A 23,331-nucleotide genomic window follows, 5' to 3' on the forward strand; every position below is an offset into this window, starting at 1 on the left:
TTAAAATTTGTCCGAATTTAGTTTTAACTTTTAAATGCAAAAAAGGGGAAAAGTAAATGACACCTGATCGAAATTTGCAAAAAAATGCACTTTATCCGCTCCACCGCACTAATTATATCCTTTTAGTAGCGCTCAGTTTTAGTTTGTCAAACTGGACGATCAAAAAACGAAATTAATACCTGCAAGGCCTCAAAAGTTTTCAAAAAAAAAACACCTGGTTGAAATAAAAAAAAATGCGTTGTATCTACGCTACGTAGTTAACATATTTTTTTAGTGGTGTTTAGTTTTGGGCCCTGAAATTAATATATTTGCAAAGAAAATGTTTGCTTGCCGCCTTTAAAGTTGCGTTTAGTTTTGGTTGGTGGATTTTTTGATTCGATATTCATGTTATTTTTCTATTCCAGTACTTTTGTAAGAGCTTATGGATAATAAACATTTAACAAATATCGTCCAGACCTCCTAACCCTCACGTGGTGCGTCGACTAAATATCCGATTTCTTTTCACGCCACATTCCTTTGTCATCGCGCACATTTTGAACGGGCTAAGTTGCACATTTTATTTGGAGCGGCTCTCTCGAAAGAAAAGCACAACGTGACGTCACCCGCCGCATGCACTTTGCCGCCTTTCGATTGGGTCTCATCCGCGGTGGTAGGGGATAAAAGCACCATGTGCCCCGTGTTGATTTCAAATAAATGTCCACTTCGGTTTCGTGAATTGGGTCGGTAGGGCGAACGTTAATAATAATCATGCCGGACGAAAATCGTATAATGCCACGCGACGACGACAGCGTCGAGTTTTATCTCGCCGCCCTTTTTGAAAAATTCGAATCCGTGCGAAAAGAAACGGTGGAAGGCGGCGCGGGGGCGGCGAAAAAAGTTCCGTTCCGCACGGAAATAATTACGTTTAATTTTTGGAAATCCGTCATTTCGGAATGTCTCGCGTCTTTTATTTACGTGTTTTTGGTGTGCGGCGCGGCTGCAGGCTCGGCCTCCAATAACGCCCTGTTGGCCACCTCGTTGGCGTCCGGTTTCGCGATGACCTTCTTGACTCACATTTTCGGACACGTATCAGGTAATTTTTTTGTCTTAACTTACCGAAGCATAACTGTTTGCTTAACCCACGAAACATTTTTACCTCCATGACATTATAACATACAAAAACAAAATATAACGCCAAAACTAAAAGCAAATTATATAAACACGGCTTTGGTGACAGGCTTCAGTTTTGAAACAATTTAGCAAAATCAATCCTGTAGGTGTAGCAGTTCACACTATGAGGTCTTTCGTATTCTGTATCTTTCCAAACATTGCACAAGTGCAGATGTTTAATATCCAAGTATCTACAATCGAAACTCTATATAACATCTACTTAGGAACATTTTATATAAATATTTAACAACTACATTTAATGTTTTAAATAATCGGTCAGTTTCTTTTAAATTTTTTTAGTATGCCAATACACCAATTTCTCTAGCAGCTTAACTGAATATAGGGCTTGCTGAAGGGTTGGTGGTGGTCCCAGATCAATTACTTCATCTTCTTCCTCACCCTTTCTTGCTCCTCACTCGTAAACGTAAATTGTTTGAAACTGCTTTTTCCATTTGCTTAGCGGCTGATCATCTTCCAAGTCCTGTTCGCATTTTGTCTCTGTAATAAGTCCTGCTTGACGATAGGAGTGTTGAATTGTTTCTGCTGTCACCTCTTTCCAAGCTTTACTAATAAAGTTGGCTGCATCTAGCATATTAATGGAAAATTTGTCTTCGGACTCGATCATTTCATATGGGAATGTGCGGGGCAGTTATCTAAGAGAAGTAATATTTTCCTCCCCTTTAATTCTGCATCCGATTTCCGTATCTCCTCTTCAAAAATTTGCGATGTCATTCATGCAGACTTGTTTGCCTTGTAAGTGACCGGCAAATGCTTGATTTTCTTAAAACATCTTGGGTTAGTTGATTGTCCCATCACGACTAGCTTTCTTTTTTCTCTCCCACTCATATTGGCAGCTACTAGCACTGTTATAAGTTATTTAGAAAGTTTTCCACCCACACACTCTTCGCTTTGAACTTTAAGGGTTTTATCTGGCGTCATTTTGTAAAAAATACCAGTTTCGTCAGCATTAAAAATGTACTTTTCGCCACTTATCTGTCCATAATTTATACCAAGTCTCTGTTTAAACTTCCCCAACCATCCTTGCGAAGCCTTGAAATCGATAATGCCGAGCTGTTCAGCAAACTTTTCTGCTTTTAGTGTTACGATAGGTCCAGAGAGTGGTACATTTTTAAGACGTTGCTGTTGGAACCATTGCAACATTGCCCTATCCAAATCTTCAAATTTTAGCATCCTTAGTTTTTTACTAGAACTGCCTGCCCCTTCGGCCTGAATGATTTTTTCATTACACTTCCAGATGGTGGACAGTGTAAGTCCGTACCGACGTCCCACATCACTTTTCTTTTCTCCCCGTTCTATCTCCCGAATTAAAGCAATTTTCGGCCTACATTCCTTACTTTGTTACCTGATTTGCCGTTTTTTCTTTCGGTGTAGAGAGTAAGAAATTCGTTTCTACAGAGTGGATTAATACATGGCTTTGTATGGAGACCTAATTCTATTCAAAAAATATCTTTTTGACCTCAGGAACTTAAATTGAAACTACTATCTCAAATATCTGATGTTTTGTGGGAAGTTACAAAACTTTTTAAAAATGTATAAATTAAATTAATATTTTTATTGCATCTTTACTATCCAAAAAACAAGAAACATTAAAATGTAATCATGAATAATATTAACAAAATAGAATAATAGGTGAAGTATCACCCAAAGGGCGCTTTTAAACATAACCTCGTGGCCACCATTCTAAACAATCAAGGAACATTCACGTTCCTTATACAATCCATATCATTATAATAAAAAAAAAACGTCCTTATAATGAAAATTAGAATTTTCTAACATATTTTTCTAATTAAGTAAGGATACGTCGTTTGAGGAGGTGAAGGTATATCAAAGATTTAAGCTTCAGACGTTTCTGTTAAATTTTCTAATATTGCAACAAAATCTAAAGCAAAAATTCCAAACTTTCTGGAGTATATCACTATCCATCTCCGTTAAAGCCAGGCCAAAAACTGTATGATAGTTTGAAGATAGCTAGTTGCTCGCTCAGCGATAATTTTAGATTGGAACCCATTATTTCAAGATTTAGATAGAGTTCTAAGTAACCCATAGGATTGTTGACAGAGTCAATTGATATGTTGCGTGAATTGTTTAAATTGCAAATGTCCCTTAAATAGTATTCAATGTCATAAGAGGCCATAATTGACAGCATTAATTTACTACAAGTTACAAAATATACTAAGCCTATTTAAATAATTAATAGTAGATAATCAGAAAGTAACCAAAAAAGCCCAAATCTCAGCTCTTATCTACCAGCTAATCTTTAAAACAGTTTCAAATAATGCTGCATGTTGAGTCGAGTGGTAGATTTAAAAGTAAATATTGTGGAGTTCCGCTTCTGGGTATTTTATGCAGGTGACAAACCAAATGGAGCTTTAATCGATTTTGCATATTTAGCCATTTTAAATCTTTTATCTTACGACTCATGCCTACTCTTGATTTAAGGTTAAAAATAAAGCGAATGCGAATCTTTTCTTAGACTGAAGATCAAAATAACGAAACTTACTCAGTTGTCTTTTTAAAGATGTACACACAAAATATTGTTAGCCTTTTATAAGTTTTTTAGAGAAATTTACAAACCTGATTTTTGAATCCAAGAAAAAAACTTTGAATTTTGTATTCGTATTGCATATTAAGGTTTGTTTTTTATTTATTTCCATAAACGGGATGTGTGTGCATATTGAACGCAGCTGGTTGACATTTAAGCGGCAACTTATTTATGTGCGCGTCATCGTTTAAATTTGACACCACTTTTTATGACGAACTTCGACCACATGTGGATTCGAGACCAAAAGCAGTAGCGATAACGTATTTTGGTGGACGGAGAAGCTCTATTATGTATTTATTTATGCTCCTGCACCAACAGGTACTTACAATACAAGAGTGCTTACTAATATCTACATTTATAAGTCAAGTTACATTAAAAAAAGACGACTACACAAAATCGGATTGAAACTAGCTTTTGGTACTTAATAGAAAGATTTTATGGCAAAAGTATTTGTCTTAAATAATTTTTTATCAAAACACTTTTAAACATACACACCAAATAGTTTGTGTTCTACAATTTTTGGAACACGGGTTGAAAGTCTATGAATTAAATGACTTAAATGACACATTATTCAAAATACACTGGATAATTAAAACACTCAATATTGGATTAGAGGAGATTCCTTAACAACGAAATATCTCAAAACTTTTATTATCATATTATTTTCCCTTTCGCTGTGGACATTCTGTATACTACGATCGCGTTCACACGTAGTTGATTAAGTGTCGGTTAGAATCGGTATACTTACTTACCTCTTAAAAAATCTTATCGCCTGCTTCCAAGCAACTTAAGTATAGCCCTTACTTCGACTTAGTTGTTTTATATCTTCTTGGCATATATATTGGTTAATAAAAAGTGATTTTTTAAAGAAGTTATTTGAGTTACTTGAAAATTTGAAAGAGATAAAATTGGTTGAATTAAAAACAACTATTTTTAAGTATACATTTTTAATTATTTCGATTTTTGGCACATTTTTTTAGTAGCAAACAATTTTAAATTTAGGACAAACTACACTGCTTTGATGTTTTTTTTTACGTTTAATGCTGACCAAAATCACGGCCCCGTATATAAGCTGTTATTGGTACGAGGTCGTGACATTTAAAGTGTTTAAATTTAAGATTATCCTAATATTCCAGGCGCCCACGTCAATCCCGCAGTTTCGGTTGCAATGGGGGTAATAAAAAGGATATCCATATTGAGAACCGGCATGTTCATCCTCGCTCAATGCGGGGGTGGAATTGGTGGGGCTGCCTTTATTTACGGGTGAGTTTTTCACTTTTAAGTAGTCTAGTCCAATATAAAAGATTTTTGGAAAAAAAGTCTTCCTATAGGTTGTTATTAACAATTACAGATCTACAAAACCCATACTTAGGTAAAGTCTGTTCATAGATATAAGAAAGTGACTAACTGACACGAATTAAGGAAAGACCCGGGCAAGCTGTAAGAATGAAATATGCCGAACAGGTCCGTACTTTGCTTAGAATTTAATTATTGGGGGTTTTTTTAGGAAAGATACTAAACAATATTTATTTATTTATGTATAAATCTAATATAAAATTACAAAATTTGCCCAACTTTATGGAGGGATGTTAAAAACTTCGGTTTCTATAAGTTTGAGAACATTGGAGTTAACACAGGGAAAAACATTGTTACGACGAATGGCAGATTTCCGTTGGTGCCAAACATGTTCAATGGGATTAAATATACAGTGGTAAGGTGAAAGCCTTAAAACTGTATGCCCTAGATATTTTGCATAATTATCACAGATGTATTCCTTTTGTAGGTTCAAGCTTTGGCTTTTGGCATTTAGTTTTGGATTGTTGCTTTTGTGTCACACGAGGAAAGGGTTTTAGTTAACTGTCTACTATAATAACTTGCATGTTTGGAACTAGTTTGTTTTTAAATCAACATTCAAATAAATCAGCGGTGGTATCTTCATGGTAATCCAGAGAAAGTCCATTTAAAATCCAACCATCTTTAGAGCCAGCATGCAAAATAGTTATTCTTTTACCTCTTTTTGATGGCCCGTTTGTTTTACACTTATCAGTTGAGTCAACCCAACCCTTTTCCGGGGTATCATCAGTGTCGAACCAGGTTTCATCCAAGTAAATAATTGGCCTTTGTTGTTCTCTGTAAATCCTATTTTTTTCTAGATATTCCAGTTGCCATTTCCGAATTCTAAATGATTCCATTAAAACTTGCCTTTTGTCAATTTTTTTAAATCTAAAACCCATGTGTTGAATACAATTCCATAAGGTAGTTCTGCCACATTCAACACCGGTTTCATCTTTTTCAAGCCTCCTAATTAATATATCTAATGCAGGCACGCTTTGTTCCTCGTATAACTGGTAAATTTTACGCCGTATTATATCTTGATTACTTTCATTTACACTCGAGAAAATGTCAGCATCGCTTCTTTTTTTCCTCCCTGAAATGGGATTATTCACAATTTTCTATACAATTTATGTTGGAATTTTGGCCAATGTGGCCGTTTCTTCTAAAGATGCTTGTTTGCTGCCACCATGTTCAATGAGAGTCAAATAAACATTGTTTATAACTTCCTTACTCTCAATAGGATAGTGTTTTCTACATTTGTGCGGGAGCATCTCCTGAGATACACTAGACTCGCACATATTTTGCATAATTCGCATACGAATCAACACACGCTGTATTAAACACGAAATAAGAATGACTGCTAATAAACTTAAACGAAGTAGTATACCAAACCAAAGAATATTAAACACAAGTAGGTATAAAATTATTTTCTATTACGGACCACAATTTTACTTGAATTTAAATTCCGAAACTTTAGGTAATAATCTTGTTGTATTGAATGTTAATGACCACCCTTGGGTAATCCCATTCAAAAGCAATTGCTCACTTTCTTATATCTATGAACAGACCATACAATGAGGGCAACCATTTATTATTTCATTTATTTCTTTTCCCAGTGTTTTGAACGAATCGAATAAAACCACAATTTTTAATATTTCTTATTTATTTATATTTGCTTTTATAAAATTTAATGATTTTATATTTGGAATATTTGCTTTATTTGCTTTTCACTTTCCAATCCCGCCAAATTTCCAATTGTTAATAATAAATTATGCGAATCAAATTTTTCAAACCGTCCAATATTTAAGCAACCTGAGATAAATCAAAAAAATATTTTTTTCGAAACATCCTGTGGTGCGTGTTGTTTGGGTTCGGAATTATTGTGATGGTTGGTCAAATTATTCTATACAGACTCAGTTTGTTTAGTGCGTATAATTAATCCTACGAACTAATGACATATGTTCCATTCAATTTAATTCAATTAATGTTGTTTGGATTAATTTCGGCCTGAGCCTATTTGCGGATCGTAACGATATTTTTTTTCATTATTAATTACGCTGTTGAATAACCATTTATCGCATTTAGGATTCATCTTCTCCACGAACGTCGGAACAAAACTGTCTAAACATAGACGCTAATAAAAACGATCGCTGAACTGTTGGATGTCTGTTAACTTGGTATTCACTGACGAATTAAATTAAAATGCCAATAAAGCAATTGGACGGTGTCAAAGGTTAATAGGGAATACCTAAGTAGTTCGTCCGCAATATGCTGAAGTGCTCTGATTTGGTTTAAAATTTATTTTTTGTTATTTTGCAACAGCCAAAAAACCAACGTTTGAATTTTTCTGAACAATTTCTATCCTTTCCCTTTGCATAAATCTTCTGTTTTTTGTTCATAACTTCTCAGTGAGGCGAGTGAGAGATATGTTCTTATTGAAATTATTTGCACATTATTATTTGGTGATCAAAGAATGCTAGTAAAAAATAATATTGATATATTTTTTCAAAGAAACTTCTATAGGCTACTGTATACATTTTATAAAACTTCTGGATTCCTCCTGCGTCGGTTTTTGTTGAGTCGAACTAGCTAATGATTGCCGAAACGTTAACTAGTTCGATTCAACAAAAACCGACGCAGGAGGAATCCAGAAGTTTTACAAAAAGTAACATTGATATACTTAAAAATTCAAAATATTTGAGTCCTAGTTTTTAGTTTAAAAAAATATTAGTCAGAAAATGGTATAGTGTATAAATACATATTTACCGAAATAGGTCTATTTGATCAATATTTTGTATTTTTTGAAAAAACTACAAAAATACAGATTAATTTTTATTTTTAAATAACAGGTAGTTCTAAATAATAATAGTATTCGTTATTTTGTATCTGCCATTAAGTATTCATGTGTATTACAAAAGAAAGTAATCCCCACCCATCGCACTCTTAACAGAATTTTCCTCAAAAAATGGTCATTGCCTTTAGACTATGATAAATTCATAAAAAAAATGAAATGAAAAGTTGCTATGAACATAACCCATTTATTTACATAATTTGTCGACATATTTTGTTTTCTGTATAACGGGATGAAACTTGCACACAGTAATTACGTCATATGGACCACTAATTATGATCAAAATCTGTTAACGTTTTAAATAGGCACGCGTTGTGTGCATAAACACGGCAAATCTGTCGTTGATTTTGATTGATGAAAATGGTTTTCTTATTAATCCAAAAATGTTAAAATGCACGTGAATAGCGTTCAGATCAATATCGCCGTGAATCTGCCCGTTTTTATCAAGTGGGTTTTGTTTAAGAAAATTGAAAACCATCTGTCGGGCAAGATCGGTCTGCTTTAAGCACGCATCTCCCACCTGCCGTTTTCAGCTGTTGCGTTTAAAACATTCCGTTCATCCGCATATCGGAGACATTATGGGCGGGCTCTTGTACGCCGAATACGTCTTTCTTTCGTAAGGTTTGTTCCAACGACAAAAACACGCTTGAATTCGCCACAGAAACACAACTAATTTTCCTACATTTGAATAAAACTTCTAATTTTTAGGAAGAATTTTTTTCTCTTCTTGTTAGAGTATTATAATTAACAATTTGTTTTGGAACGCGTTTAAGCTTACTGCTCAGAATCCGTGGTGATCACGGACAGTTCTTGCTATATGTTTTGGCAACAAGTTTTCCGATTCCCTTATTTTAAGAGCGTGCTTTAGCAGGATGCGTAAGGCGAGTTTATTCAAATTCATTTCGGAGTTTGTATAAGGAAACGTAAATAAAATCCAACCTAAACTTCTTACTACACACATGAACTGTACGTAGTATAAAAGAAGGTCGACAAAGAAAGGGTCTTTCAGCTACCTGAAAGTAATTTACCTGGAGAAACGTAATAGGCCAGGATGGCGAACATCTGTCGTTCTTAAAAGATTGTATCCTCAATATTATCTAAATAATAGCGGGTGGAGAAGCAAAGGAATATTTACAACCTTCATTCGTTTGGTACACAGCCGACCTTTGCCGATTACTTTTTCGGTGGTCTCACATGGAATGGTGAAACCGGGTGGAGGAAGACACCGGGCTTCAAAATATAAACAAAACAGAGTCGAGTTGAGTTTTGCAGAAGGTGGTGGTAAAATTCCCGGAAATCCCGACAACTGATGAGAATTTGGGGGGAAGAATTTTTAGAAATAACTTAATATATCATTACGGATCAGCAGGTGTGTGAATAAATTTCCGGATGTTGATTCTTTGGATTTTAAGTGGTTCTGTTAATTAATAAAAAGGAATTGTTTTTTGGTTGCGAGGATTGCAACAGATGTTAGTGGAAAATGTTCCCTACGTGGAGAACGTATTTTCCCGCGTCTCAGTTAAATACAAATCTTGCTCTTATTACTCAAATATCAAATCAAATTACGCGAACTCCTCATTTGGCCTTTTTATCCCTAAGTTTATTCAGTAATGTTTGAGATTCCGAAATTAAAACGCGAACCGCTCTGAATTGTTTTTCAACTCTGTATAAATTCTGGCAAAAATATTCTACCATTTTGTTTACAGTAATTTTATTTTTATCACTACGGAATATCTACTGTTTGAAATTGCAATGGAAAAAAAATATAGAAAATTCAATTTGCACTTTTTCAAAAATGTGGGTGGGGGGGGGGGGGTCGGTATAATAAATTGTAATCCCTAATCCCTGAATTGGCCAATTTCCTCAATGGTTAGTTATAAAATCTGCATATCTCATGAGACACACCCCTTATAAATAAAAAAGTGACAATGGCACGACCCCTCGGACACAAATTTGGGGTCACGCGGCCCCATAATCACGCCGTTGTACTCCTGATATCGTCAATTGTCACGTTTTTCACCCTCTCGCTCGCTCTTACTTAAATCGATAGAAAGGGATGGCGCTACGCGGACTGAGACCTCTGGGGTCCGTCACTGGGCGGCATGTTGTCAGATATGATGTTCCGCGGCTCATAAAAAACGAATCTAACAGTTGTGGTAGATATAAAATAAATATTTATTGCCAGTATAAACACCCTATGAGGTGACTGGTGCGACTATTGGGAGTGAGGCGTTCGCACTGCAGGGGGCCTCTTTGTCTAGGATAGGGTTAGAAAAGTGTACGTTACTTAAAAAAATACTGGCTGCGATTCTCGTTTTTTATTCACATTTTCCGTATGCTAAATTTTTTTAAAAAAACAACACGTAATTACGTTTTAATTCCACCGGTTTTTGGCAAATATGAAAATATAAGGACTCCTCTCAATTTTTGACGGTGCAACCAGTTTTTTAAATTATTATTATATTATCAAAATATTAATGTTAGTTAATAAGGATGCGAGCTTAGTTTTGGTTTTGTCCAAAAGAGCAAAGAAAATCAAATTTGAAAAAATATAAAAAATGTTCTTTTAGAAAGTTAGTTAAAGTGAAGTTCATTATCTCATAAGTTTGAAAAATTATGAGAAAATGGTAAATACAAAAGTCGTAAAGTTGTTAGGATGCACAATTTAAAATTATTTCATAGTATACATAAATCATACATTTTTTAAAATAGAATTTTGTTTTGAATACCTTTTAAAATTAGTCAACTTTTTTATTAATAATAATACATACTTGAACCTAATAGTTTATCCAATATTTTAATTTTTCTGAAAACATGCTAGTTTTAACACTTGCAAAAAAATACGATAGCGTAGGTAGATAGATCACTCATCTTTGATATTAGCATTATGACGTAAAAGATAAGTGCAACAGAATTTGAATTAGGTGCTACGGAGTATTCAAAATAAATAAATATATTTGGGTTATTTTATATTGAAAAGTCTCGATTTTCTTAAATGGCACATCATATATATTATTATTTTTTCTGTAGGGCTTTACAAAAGTCCATAATTTTCATTAAGTATGCCATATACCTATTTTTAATATTTCCCGATTTATTTTAACTTTTTCTGACTCTGAGACTATTGCTATAACATTAGTTGTTAGGGATATCAGTAAAATAAAACAGAAGCTTAGCATGGATTCTCCTAAAGCTGAATTACTTGTTATGATTTATGTTCTGAGTGAGGTGGAAAAAAATGCTTTGTCGGCAGTAAGGCTACAAGGCGAAGTACCCTACTAGACGTACACTAGGCACTAACTTCAGTTTATAATGGAACGGTTTGACGCTAGTGGTAGTATTAAATATGAGAATTGGAAAGTGCACTGGAAGAAAGAAACCTGAATGCTACCAATGAGAAGAAAAGGGCAAACTACTGCACAGTTATGAACGAAGCCATAGAGGGCGATCCAAATTTTTTGAGATTAGTTTTTGCAGTAATGGTGCATCGTCAACAGTTCATCCATTGTGGGTACGAGAAGTGCAAAACCAAAACCATTGAACCGTATTTTCTTCGCGAACCACTTAACCTATTGATTGATATGGAAACTCTGCTGAATGGTTTACCCCAACTTCTTCAAGAACTTGATAACATTGAGATCCAACAAATATGGTTTCAGCTTCTCTGCATTACCGTCGAGAAGTTGGATTCATTGCATGGCCTCCTCGATCATATAGCTTAAACACCACCAGTCCGAGCTCTGGTCTACCGAGTTATCAAATACTTTGTGCATTTGGTTTTTCTTTTTTCCTTATTCGTGTTTGTTTGAGCAACACCATCGTTATTTTCTTTGCGTTTCTCGGAAAAACTATGAAAAGTCGTCGTCGAAAGCTTATTCATAAACACTCTTGGTTGGTTACGTACAAATCGCGTAGGTAACAGAAAGTTTTGTGGAATTATTAATTTTAATTGGGCGTCTCGCGCTTTCGCAGAATTCATCGGCATTTTCGTTCTCCCTGTCCATAATTCATAATAAGCATAAATATCATTTGATATGCCTACGAAGAATTCGAGAAAATTCCCTCAGATCCGTTTTCTTTTCGCTTTTTAAGTAGATTTCGGTGCGATTTTCATTCTAATAATTTGCATTAACTTTTATTCAAAAAATGAACCGTGAGTATAAATAGTCGTGGACGTTCTCACCCCGTATTGGGAATATGCACGTGCCCCACATACGCCCATTGTCGAGGGATTTGGACTTTAAATGGATCAACTTAGTTCGGTGTATTCCAAATACGTTTCCCGGTGAAGCTCACCATGTGAATTGACTACACCGGCTAATTTAACATTTGAAATGCGTATTCAAAAGTATTGTTGCACGTTCTCACGCGCTTTTGTATCCTGTTGCAAATACGCTGAATAATACTCGAGATTAACCGCTGGACATTCAAAATTGGTAAAGTTGTATCCAACAATTTACAAACTTAAATGCTCAAAATTTGGTACAAACAAAACTGAATATTATACAGGATTCCCACTTTTTCAATAGAATTATATATGTTAAATCATTCACGATACAGGGTAAGTTAGATCTGATAATAATGCCCTCAAGTCACTAAAATTAAAATTTTAAAAGATGTAGTTATTTATTTTAAATACAATTCAATTCGTTTTTATTAATAAATAATGTGCCCTTTTCAATTTTTTGCTTCGGTAGATTTGTCGTAATTCGGTCACTGATTAATTAATAGATTGTTTCATTCATTGAATATTCCGATATACAATTGTTTTTTTTTTCGAAAACGGGTAACAATAGACACGGAGTACTAATTATAAAATTGGTTTAGTATTTTAAAAACAATATGAAAATACGCTATTGAAAATTTGAATATTGGCAGAAGTTGTTTGTATAGGAAAAACAAATGAATTCGGAATAGTCTTATTTTGAACCCTTGTGAACTTGTGTTTTATAAAATTCGAAATAAATGTGCTATGCTTCTTAATGCTTAATCATTATTGTACCGTAAAACTTAGTCTACCAATGATGATGTAATAATGTTATTAACCTTTTTATCTACTCGTAAGCATTTTTGGGCCAATACATTTGGTTCTTAACACTTCAACTAGTTGTTTTTTGTACAATTATCTTCAAAATAGAGATCATTCTTACTACGGTACTTTTTGCAGCTGATCGTTGTTACTACTGCTACAGTGTTTAAATAATATATATTTTGCTTTTCTACGCGAAATTAATAAATTTGAGTTAAATATTTTTGTGTTCATTCCAGCAACCGTTGGATATCTTTAATGCAAATACCCTTGTCAATATTTTTAAAACTAAATTTTAATAACAATTCACTTACATCGTTCCTTCCTTGGAATGTTAGTTAACTCCGTTGTTCTCCCATACCCTCGTTCCATACCATGCGTTCTCCCATACCCTCTGACGTTTTTAGAAGAATTGCCGGCAAATTTTGCATTAAAAATATAAACTATTGCGAAATTTTTATTTGTTATTTCACATTATATTACAATTACGTAAATTAATGACAGCCTAATTTAGGAACGATTGGAGTTCTTAAATCCGAAATACGTAATTTATGGGAAAATATCGTTCCAATCTATCTGAAGTTTACTATATGGATTATATAAGTTGATCACCCTGCATTGCAAATTGACATTTTATTATAGAAAGCAAAATACTAAAACTGAAGAATTTGTTTTTTTAATATTCTTTAGTCCTGTGATAATTTTGGTTAGTTGAGAGAATTTAGCGGCTAAATACATAACTTTTATCTCATTTAATCAATTTTTACTGGTTTAAAAGTACCCATACCATCCCATTATGAGGCCATCTCGTACAAATGTTGGGACAGTTTATTTATTGACGTTACATAAAGGTATATTAAAATTGAAACTTTCATTTGCTCGTTTTACTCAGTTATCGCGCGAGATCCAATTCTAAATAGGTTCAGGGTCGGACTGAAACTTCCACTCTCTGTTTCGATTGAGTAATACACACATTAATGCCCACATATATACTTGGACCAGAAATATAGTGCTTTTACAACCGGCCCCGTGAATAACGTTGCCTACTTTTTATTACTCCAAAACCGCAGCCCCTGCCGAGCGGACCCTTACCCGTTACCATCCCAGGACCGTCCTAGGAATTCATCTACTCACACTAACAAGTATGTTTTCAATCTTTTTCGCCGAGCAATTCTTGAAGCATGTAAATAAAAAATTAGTACAAAGTAACAATTCATTACGTTCTATTTCATTACATTTCTATATAGTATCATTATAAGTATCAGTCACTTAAAAAATCGTGACTATCGCTACTGTCGCCACCTAGTTCAATGATCAACTCCGCCACTAACGTACAGAAATTCTTTAATTTCATTTTTATTTGATTGATTATCCAACACAATAACAGTATTTGGCGCTAGTTTTGGCATCACTTTATTTTCAAACCAGTCCTCAAATATTTCCGCGGTTATGTTTTCATGGAAATCCGCACTTGAATCTTGAAAATAAGGCCACCCAACCATTTTTGGACCCAGCATGAAGAATTATTATGCGTTTTCCACGTGAAGGAGGCACGTCTGGTACACACTTGTTGCTGTTATCACACCATCCTTTTTTTACTTTGTATTAAGTGTCGAACCTCGTTTCCATTTTCCATTTCCAAAAAGTGCGCACAACTTATGTTTAAGTATGTCAGTGCTTTTTTATGCAGTTCTTCTAATTTTAAAAACTATTCACTCTATAAGCGTCGGAGATTATACGCCTAATAAAATCTGCGTGTTGCTCGTGAAGTACCAGCATTTCCTCTTGACTATCCCATTTACAACAATTTTTCTTACAGTTGACTTCAGAACTTTGATGATGTCACTTGTTTTTATTGCTGTTCCTATTTCCTCTTCTGAATTTCTTATAAAATTGTAAACATTCAAAGCACATTTTAAAGTGATAAAAAACAGGAACCTTCAAAAAGTGTAAGATTCTAATAAATATTTATCTGTATTCTTCTGACGTACCTTTATCTACCGCGATTCTAATCTATAGTCTTAGTTATTTACAAATCGAAGAACTATGTAGAAGACCCAAAAACACAAGAAGAAGATTGTTGTTAATTGACAGACACATTATTTTCAAACTCACCTGTACGATAAATAGAGTGCTGGTACTTACCTTACCTTGTGAAATATCCAGTGAAAACAGCCTCGCAAGGTCAAAGCTCGAGAATCAGGTGCATAAGTACGTACTTACTGAAACGATCACATTCAAATACCTCCGTAATACATAAGAAGATTAAGATTTTACATTAAACTCTTAAGAACGGTACATATCACATGATAGAATAAACGCCTCTTCAGCATCAATGCTTAATCAAATTTAAAACGATCCATTTACGTTTCAAATAAAAATTTCAAGTTTGTACAAATATTCGTTACGGTCCATTTCAGTTAAGACCCACTTAATGCAGAATAAACATCTGTTGGAATGGGTTTTACTACGGTCCTGTGAAGGTCTGCGGTAAAGGTACTGTAAAATATCTAAATCTTCAAAGCAAAAATGCACTATGTTTTTGGTCGTATTATAATAATTATCACAACCATTACGAAAATCATAAATTATAATCTGGTTTATCAGTGACTAGAGAAATTAGTAAAAATGTCAACTTCAATCGCACGCTACACTGTCATCACTTAATACGAAAGGAGGGTAAAATAAAACGCATTTTGTTATGCTTCGAATTAGTTTAATCTTTCTGTGATTTACATTACCACAAGTCAACCTGAAAATTGGAATACCCTCTTTACCTTCTTCAGATCAATTGAATTTAATTTGAATCGTCCAAACAGGTAATCGATCCATTTGCCGCCAATCAAAACACCGACCCCTTCACGATTTTGCTTTACTTGTAACTCATTATCGAGTATTAAGTGTGATTCGTGAAAACGACACTTGCATGCATCCTTTTGTCAATATAAGAGTTTATCAATTTCGCTTGCGGGTTAAAGGTTATGTTCTCAAATCGATATTGCAAGCTGCGAATCAGTCAGTCACAGATTAACTATGTTTGGTTTTCAATTCGCCTTAATTTTGCTCATCCTCTTGCGTGAAAAAATACTGGGGTTCGCTTCATTGTGCGAACCAAATAGTCAGTTTAAATTTTATTGTTTTCCCATCGATGCGTGCAATCCGTTACAACTAAATTTTTGCCGTTTCGACGAATGTGGATTTTATTACGACGGAGGTACGACTTTGGTGAAAATCAAACGCACCAAGGTGTTACCTACCTGTGCGTTTATAAACTCTCCTGTACTCGAAGTTATTTACGGAGTTAACAGTGGTCTAGAGGTGCTAGCCTCAGGTGCGTTTAGAAATTTGCCAAAATTAAGGGGCATTCACCTGGCGTTTAATTCGATTAGAGAATTGCGAAATGGCGTATTCGAAAACGTTTCACTCTTAACACTTGACATGAGTTGGAACAAGATAGTTTATATCGATAAAGATGCATTGGATGGGATTAAAGGTCTTCGGTACCTTAATCTAAGTAGAAATTCCTTGATGACGGTGCCAATGAGTAATTTCCCATCAAGTTTAACAAACCTTAATTTATCATATAATTTGTTGGACCGAATGCTGCTAAATTCAAACAGGTTTTCTAATTTGACCGTTCTGGATTTTAGTTACAATTTTATAAGCAAGGTTGCAATTTCATACAGCTATCCGTTGCAGGAAGTCGATTTGACTAACAACAACCTGCGTGCATTTGATTTCGTCGACGTAGTATTTGTGGAATTGCTTAAAATCGCGTCGAACAAGTTCGTCAACGTTCCCGAACATCTGCTTTATTTAAACGCTCGTAAACTGGATATATATCCTAATCCGTGGAAATGCGATGAACTTAGAAATGCCTGGCGGCATTTTTATCGTAACGGTGTTAATGTGATCAACAAAAGTAACTTGAAATACTGCGTGGAGACCAATCAGCATTTATACGATCAGGCTGATAAATCTAAGTTAGATTGCTATCGATGTTCCGAAGATTCGGATTGTCCCACCTGGATGGCCTGTAGAGGCGGAAGCTGTTGGAATCCGTGTGAAGATCGCCACCTTTGCGATGCTAGCAGTATTTGCTACGCAAGCAATCATACATTTGAATGTAATTGCCCAGCGAATCAGCTAAGAAATCCAATGGACATTTACTCGCAATGTGACCGTGTAGAATGTTACGATCAGAGTAATTGTAATGCCGATCAAGTTTGCAGCAACAACAAGTGCTCTGAGGGTATTATCAGTCATTCTCATCCCTTACAGCCTGCTTCACCAATAGAGCCGTCAGAAGAAAAAGAAGAGCCTTGGTGGTTTGAGGAAATTCCTAAAGTGCAGCCTCAATTTGACGGGTCCCCTAAAGCGAATATCTCAATGAGTATTCATTGAAGAAAGCCTTCCATGACTGTTAAGTAGCATTTTAATTCGCAATGAATGTATTGAATTGTATTTTGTGTTTTTTAGTGACACAATGTTTGATAGTAAAAACTTTTGACGCCTCAATCATATTCTTATTTCCTTGAGAAACACACAGTTAAACACATGTGCACTCATACAGCCAAACAAAAACACGCTCACATGCATAGATACACATACATTAAAGGACAAATACAGAAACAGTAAACAGATAAACCATTAAACACGCACGCACCGAAACGCACACTCACCTACACACGTACAACAACACATACACACGTACCGAAACGCACACTCCCACATTCACTCGCACATTGATTCACACATTCACTCACACATTGACTCACACATTCACTCACACATTGACTTTCACATTCACTCACATAACACACGCACACACAACACACGCACACACAACACACGCACACACAACACACGCAGAACACACACACGCACAACGCACACGCGCACAACACACACGCACACAACACACACGCACAACACACACACGCATAACACACACACACGCACAACACACACACACACACACACACACACACACACACACGCACAACACACACACACACACACACACACACACACACACACACACACACACACACGCACACACACACGCACACACACACAACACACACATACACACACACACACACACACACACACACACACACACACACACACACGCACACACGCACACACACACACACATACACCCAGCAGACAGGTAGACGAACACACAAATGCACGTACAAGCAGCAACACATACACAAAGGCAGACATGCAAACGTGCATGGATAAACCGAAGAACAAACACAAAAACACACACGCACATCTTGAAGACATCTTGTCAATTAAACACTGACCTTGCGCATGTACATGCAGCACAACGGAGAACACTATTTATAAGTTTGCTATTTGTGTTTCCAGTTGTGCGTTGTTTGGGGAACCGACAACCCTCCAGAAGTCGTCAATCCCGTTCAGCTTTGCGTCCAAGACAGGCAGGAAAACGGTAGACGCGGAAATCGAAAGTTTATTAAGTGAAATGTATCATTTAGGACTGTTTTTAATTATTATTCTCAATAAATTTGTTAAGTTCAAGCGTGTGTATTATTTGGTATGCTTGATGGCGTTTTATCGCCCAAATAATGACTAGCAAAGAAGTATCAAAAACTATCTCTAAAAATCTGTGATTGGTTCAAGCTAGATTCGCCCCACTCTTAAATGGTCGAAAAACGGCGAGCGTTAGGATCGAATTCTGTGATTGGTCAAATTTGGCGAAATTTCAAAATTATCACAGTCAACCAATTTCAACATATTCCCTAAAATTTTCTTGACCAATTGATGGATGCGCAATATTTTAAAATTTGTTGCTCCTGATACTTTTCATACCTCCTCGCCATTTCTGCTCTCCTGGTGAAAATTGACAAATTTTGGCAAAACCTGCCAGAATTGTACAGAAATATTGTTTGTCTATTTAAATGCGTGCCATATGTTTGAAAATGTTCTAGAACATCATAGAATTTTCATCATTTTTCGCGATGTTGCCAGATTGTGCCGAATTTCCGTAATTTCAGGAGAAGGGTCTATTTTTGTCATCGAATTTTCTCACATTTTAGGAAATTTATCACAATTTGGCACCACCGCAAAAATGCTCAAAATTCTATGACGTTCTAGAACATTTTTAAAGTTATGGTGGAGGCGCACATTTATCTAGCTGATCGTTTTGTGCACAATTTTGCCAGATTTAAACAAACTTTGTCTATTTTTACCAGGAGAGCAGAAGTGGTGAGGAGGTGTGAAAAGTATCAGGAGGAACGTATTTTTTAAAATATAGCGCTTCCACCAATTTGTCAAGAATAATTTAGGCGAAATGTTCCAAATTGGTTCGATTTCGCTAAATTTTGCCGATTTTCACCAGCAGAACAGAAATAACAAGAAGGTATCGAAAATTATTCGGCTCCCAGACGGCGTAGCCAAAATCGACCAATCACAAAATTTGATGTCGTTTTTCTTCTATGATGACGCAGGGGCATTTTTAACTTGAACCAATCAGATTTTTTTCCACATTATTCATCGTGCTGGCGCAAATATTTCAATTTTTTCAAGTTTTAAGGAATAATCCTCAGAATTGCGAAAAGGTGCGCAGGTTAACCGCCAAAAGAAGAACACATTCAGAATTTAACTCGCATTTATTGAAAAAGTTGTTTGTATTGCACATATCACTTAACTTGAGCCATTTTATTATTAACCAAATACACTATTTATATTAATTAAATGTTGCACTAGACGTCTCGTCTCCTGAAATGCCTCTCTCGTTGTAGTTCTGCAAAAAAAACAGAACGTTAACAAAAAGTTACGCAAAATAAATAAGAACTAAAAGTTCAGATTTTCATGAAATTATATATTTTGACATGACAATTGTTTGATAAAAACACGGTGTTGTCGAAACAAAAAACAGAACGTTAACAAAAAGTTACGCAAAATAAATAAGAACTAAAAGTTCAGATTTTCATGAAATTATATATTTTGACATGACAATTGTTTGATAAAAACACGGTGTTGTCGAAACAAAAAACAGAACGTTAACAAAAAGTTACGCAAAATAAATAAGAACTAAAAGTTCAGATTTTCATGAAATTATATATTTTGACATGACAATTGTTTGATAAAGACACGGTGTTGTCGAAACAATTGTCATGTCAAAATATATAAATTCGTGAAAATCTGAACTTTCAGTTCTTATTTATTTTGATAAATGGATTTTCATCAAATAAAAGCCTCCTCAGTTCAATTTTTAAAAGGTTACGCCTTCAATCTGCACAATTCTACGCGATATAGGGAGTTGAAAAATTGGCCAGCTACAGAATGTTAGTTTGAAAATTAATACTATGTATCTTTTTTAATATAAAATGTTGGACAGAAAATCAAACTTACGTCGAACGATAGGTAATATTCCATTCAGTCTTTTCCGTGTTGTGTTGACCTAGCGAACACTACGATCAGAATTCGGAGATGACGTTTAGAGTTGGGCAGCTTGAGAGTTAGTTCCTACAGTAAGACCTCGCAGACTCACGAGCTCCACAATGCGTCTTTGGGACAGTGATGTTCTTTGTACTTTTCGCACCTGGACCAAAAGGAACGCTATTTTAAACACCAAACCAATATTGAAAACATCGTGGAAATGATTATGTGCGAATATGAGTGATCGGCCCTTGGTCGTAAATGTGAAAACGCTGATTAATTGATGCCTTACTTGCTGCTGGACGAGCCAGGATCTGGATGACGGGTTCCTTATTCGCAAACGGAATTTTTTCTTAGAGATAACGTGGAGCCAAAGGGGCGTTCCTACCTCATTGCAGCAGAAACCATTCAAACGTGGTCAACGATACGAATCCTCTTCACGAAGTTCTCTTCAACATTGAACCTCACGTGCCAGCGTCGTAATTGTCTAACACCCGCATCAGATTCTTCCGTGTACTATGCGTGGTGGTCTGTACTCCTTTATACCACTCATTGCAACCTTGCAGCAAGTATCACCCAAAAGAGACAATTTGATCGTCGCAACGGGATTGAAGTGATCCAACTGTAGTTGATGTTTACAAATTTATAAGGTCCCGGATTCTGCCAGCAGTGAAGTAAACTTAGCCAACTGTGCTGAGTGACACGACGCCCGTCATCTTCTTCATATAGAACATAAAGAACGACGTGAAAATTTACCTACTAATCTCTAATATCAATAGCCCTACATATGACATTTGTAAATTTCGTGGCATCCTGTATACATGTACATACTTAAAATTATTAGACAAAAGTGTTATTATAGTCGGATTAGACCCCCAACTTAATCATCCGTGTCGCGGGATCACAGAGGGCAAACCGAACGATGAAAATGAAATTAAAACTAGCGGTCGGGGTTGAAAAGTTTCAATGGCCGTATCATATGCGAACAAGTGCACTTTAATGATTTTAAGGGCCCGTCAAAGCGGCAATTTTTATAAGGGGAGTCGTTAAATGTAGCCGGATTTTTATCCCTAGTGCCGATAACATAATTATTCGGTAGACTCGCTTGATACTTTAAAAACGCAATTAGGCCCAATTTAATGTAAAAAATGAATAAACGAATCAATGGAATCATGAAATAAATGCCAACCTGCGAGAAAGCTTTTTACAACGTTTTAAATATTGTTATTTTATTTTTTGCAGAATAACAGCACCGAGGTTTCAAGAAAACATTCTGCCATCGGTTGAACTGTTCGACTCCCTGCCTCGTTTCGGGCTTGAATTTATTTTGACATTTACCGTTGTCTTCTCATATTTTATGTCGATGGACACCTATAGAAAATGGATGGGATCGAGCTCTATCATCATTGGCATCACGTATTCAGCTTGCACGTTTATTTTCGTAAGTAACCGTATCTCCAACATTCCATTAAAAATTAATACGTTATTTATTATCGTCTTAGATTCCGTTTCTAAATCCGGTCAGATCGTTGGGTCCTTCTTTTGTGCTGAACAAGTGGAATAAACATTGGATCGACTGGTTGGGTCCGATGCTGGGCGGTATGACGTCGGGACTCATTTACGAATACATTTTCAACCCCAACCGCATCAGAAAACAGAAAAAAGCTCGCGACGAAGAATCCTCACACGTTCCATCCGACGACGATTTGAATTATGACGATTTAGATAAACCGCAACAGCCAAAATTTCATGGGTCTACGTATAACACGTATAGGTCGGCGAGCGGGATAGACACCGGCAGACCCAACTACTGCCCTAGCTTATGTTCGGCACCTCCGGCAAGATTAGAAAGGGTGGAATCTTTATATGGGGGTACCAAATCCCTATACTGTAAAAGCCCACCACTGACCAGAGCCAATTTAAACCGATCGCAGTCAGTTTATACGAAATCCAACTCGGCTGTGAATAGAGACCTGCTCCCTCAATCCGGACCGCTGGTCCCAACTCAATCCATGTACCCGATGAGGTTAAATCAACAAAATCACCTACAAAATCAAAATCTACAAAACCAATTACAACAACGAACCGAACAGACTTATGGAATAAGGGGTATAACCCCCGGTACAAGTTCTAGATCAGATAACTATGGCACAAGTGAAAAACAACTAAGGAGCGATAACTATTCCACAACTGAAAGACAACGGCGGGACAAATATTCAACGGAAAGCGCATACGGCACCAGGACTAATCCGTCAAGCTCTGATAGCAGCGATAATAATCCCCCACCCTCGAAACCAAACAGAAATCGCCCAGAGTCAATGTATGGTATTTTAGGTTCTCAACCCAGAACTTATCAGCCAAAACAAGTAGCAACATATTCAGGCCCGCCAGAAGGCCGAAACGTTATTGGTGGGCCTTCACAGACAAGGCCGCCGCAAAACAACCAAATTTTATCGCCCCCATCCAATTCTGGTTCCTATCATCACCACCACTCACCCAATCCCCAGCACTAAGTTAAAGCTCAGTATTAACGTTTAGTATTAATCACCATTAAATGTTTTAAAACGCTGTAAATATGTTTTTTATGTATATTACATGTAGTTCCTTAATTTATAAAGATTTTTGTTATTTTTTACATTTGTGATATATACGTGTATGTATATGAAGTGCAAAATGATGTGCATGTGCACATAATAAAAAAATGTATAAAAAATATTAAACGGTGGTAATTGGTGTTAATAGGTATATATTTTATAGCTGCCAACAAACCCCTGCCGTCGCGTCAATTTATTTAATTTTACACACTGGATACATATTACCAATGAAGAAATTACTTAGTAACATCTATAATTTGGCAACTTAACCAAATTCCAAACCAGTAGCAAATGTTCAAAATGCAATATAAATGGTTGAATGATCCCATCCCAAATGTAAATTGAAATTACTATTACACCTTCAGTATAATATAATGAGTATTACAAATAATAGATC

General features: G+C 35.7%; 2 protein-coding genes across 2 annotated transcripts; both read left to right on the plus strand.

The window, feature by feature from the left end:
• The first annotated feature begins 715 nt into the window (after nt 1–715).
• Nucleotides 716–23,166, plus strand: LOC132695514 (neurogenic protein big brain). Its single transcript, XM_060659802.1, has 4 exons — nt 716–1,072; nt 4,849–4,975; nt 21,583–21,781; nt 21,843–23,166. Exons 1-4 carry the CDS (start codon nt 748–750, stop codon nt 22,851–22,853), a joined length of 1,662 nt encoding a protein of 553 aa, XP_060515785.1. The 5' UTR covers nt 716–747; the 3' UTR covers nt 22,854–23,166.
• LOC132695516 (uncharacterized) lies at nt 16,286–18,405 on the plus strand. The gene is made up of 2 exons (XM_060659805.1): nt 16,286–17,349; nt 18,307–18,405. The coding sequence occupies exon 1, from the start codon at nt 16,366–16,368 to the stop codon at nt 17,329–17,331; it is 966 nt and encodes a 321-aa protein (XP_060515788.1). The 5' UTR covers nt 16,286–16,365; the 3' UTR covers nt 17,332–17,349; nt 18,307–18,405.
• Nucleotides 23,167–23,331: the final 165 nt, after the last annotated feature.

The sequence above is a fragment of the Cylas formicarius genome, unplaced genomic scaffold, assembly GCF_029955315.1.
Source record: "Cylas formicarius isolate icCylForm1 unplaced genomic scaffold, icCylForm1.1 PGA_scaffold_12__32_contigs__length_19106922, whole genome shotgun sequence".
NCBI lineage: Eukaryota > Metazoa > Arthropoda > Insecta > Coleoptera > Brentidae > Cylas > Cylas formicarius.

Coding starts and splice junctions, on each gene's coding strand:
- LOC132695514 (XM_060659802.1), top strand. CDS start 748: ATGCCGGACGAAAATCGTATAATGCCACGCGACGACGACAGCGTCGAG. Junction 1,073..4,848: donor CATTTTCGGACACGTATCAG/GTAATTTTTTTG, acceptor CTAATATTCCAG/GCGCCCACGTCAATCCCGCA. Junction 4,976..21,582: donor GGGGCTGCCTTTATTTACGG/GTGAGTTTTTCA, acceptor TATTTTTTGCAG/AATAACAGCACCGAGGTTTC.
- LOC132695516 (XM_060659805.1), top strand. CDS start 16,366: ATGAGTTGGAACAAGATAGTTTATATCGATAAAGATGCATTGGATGGG.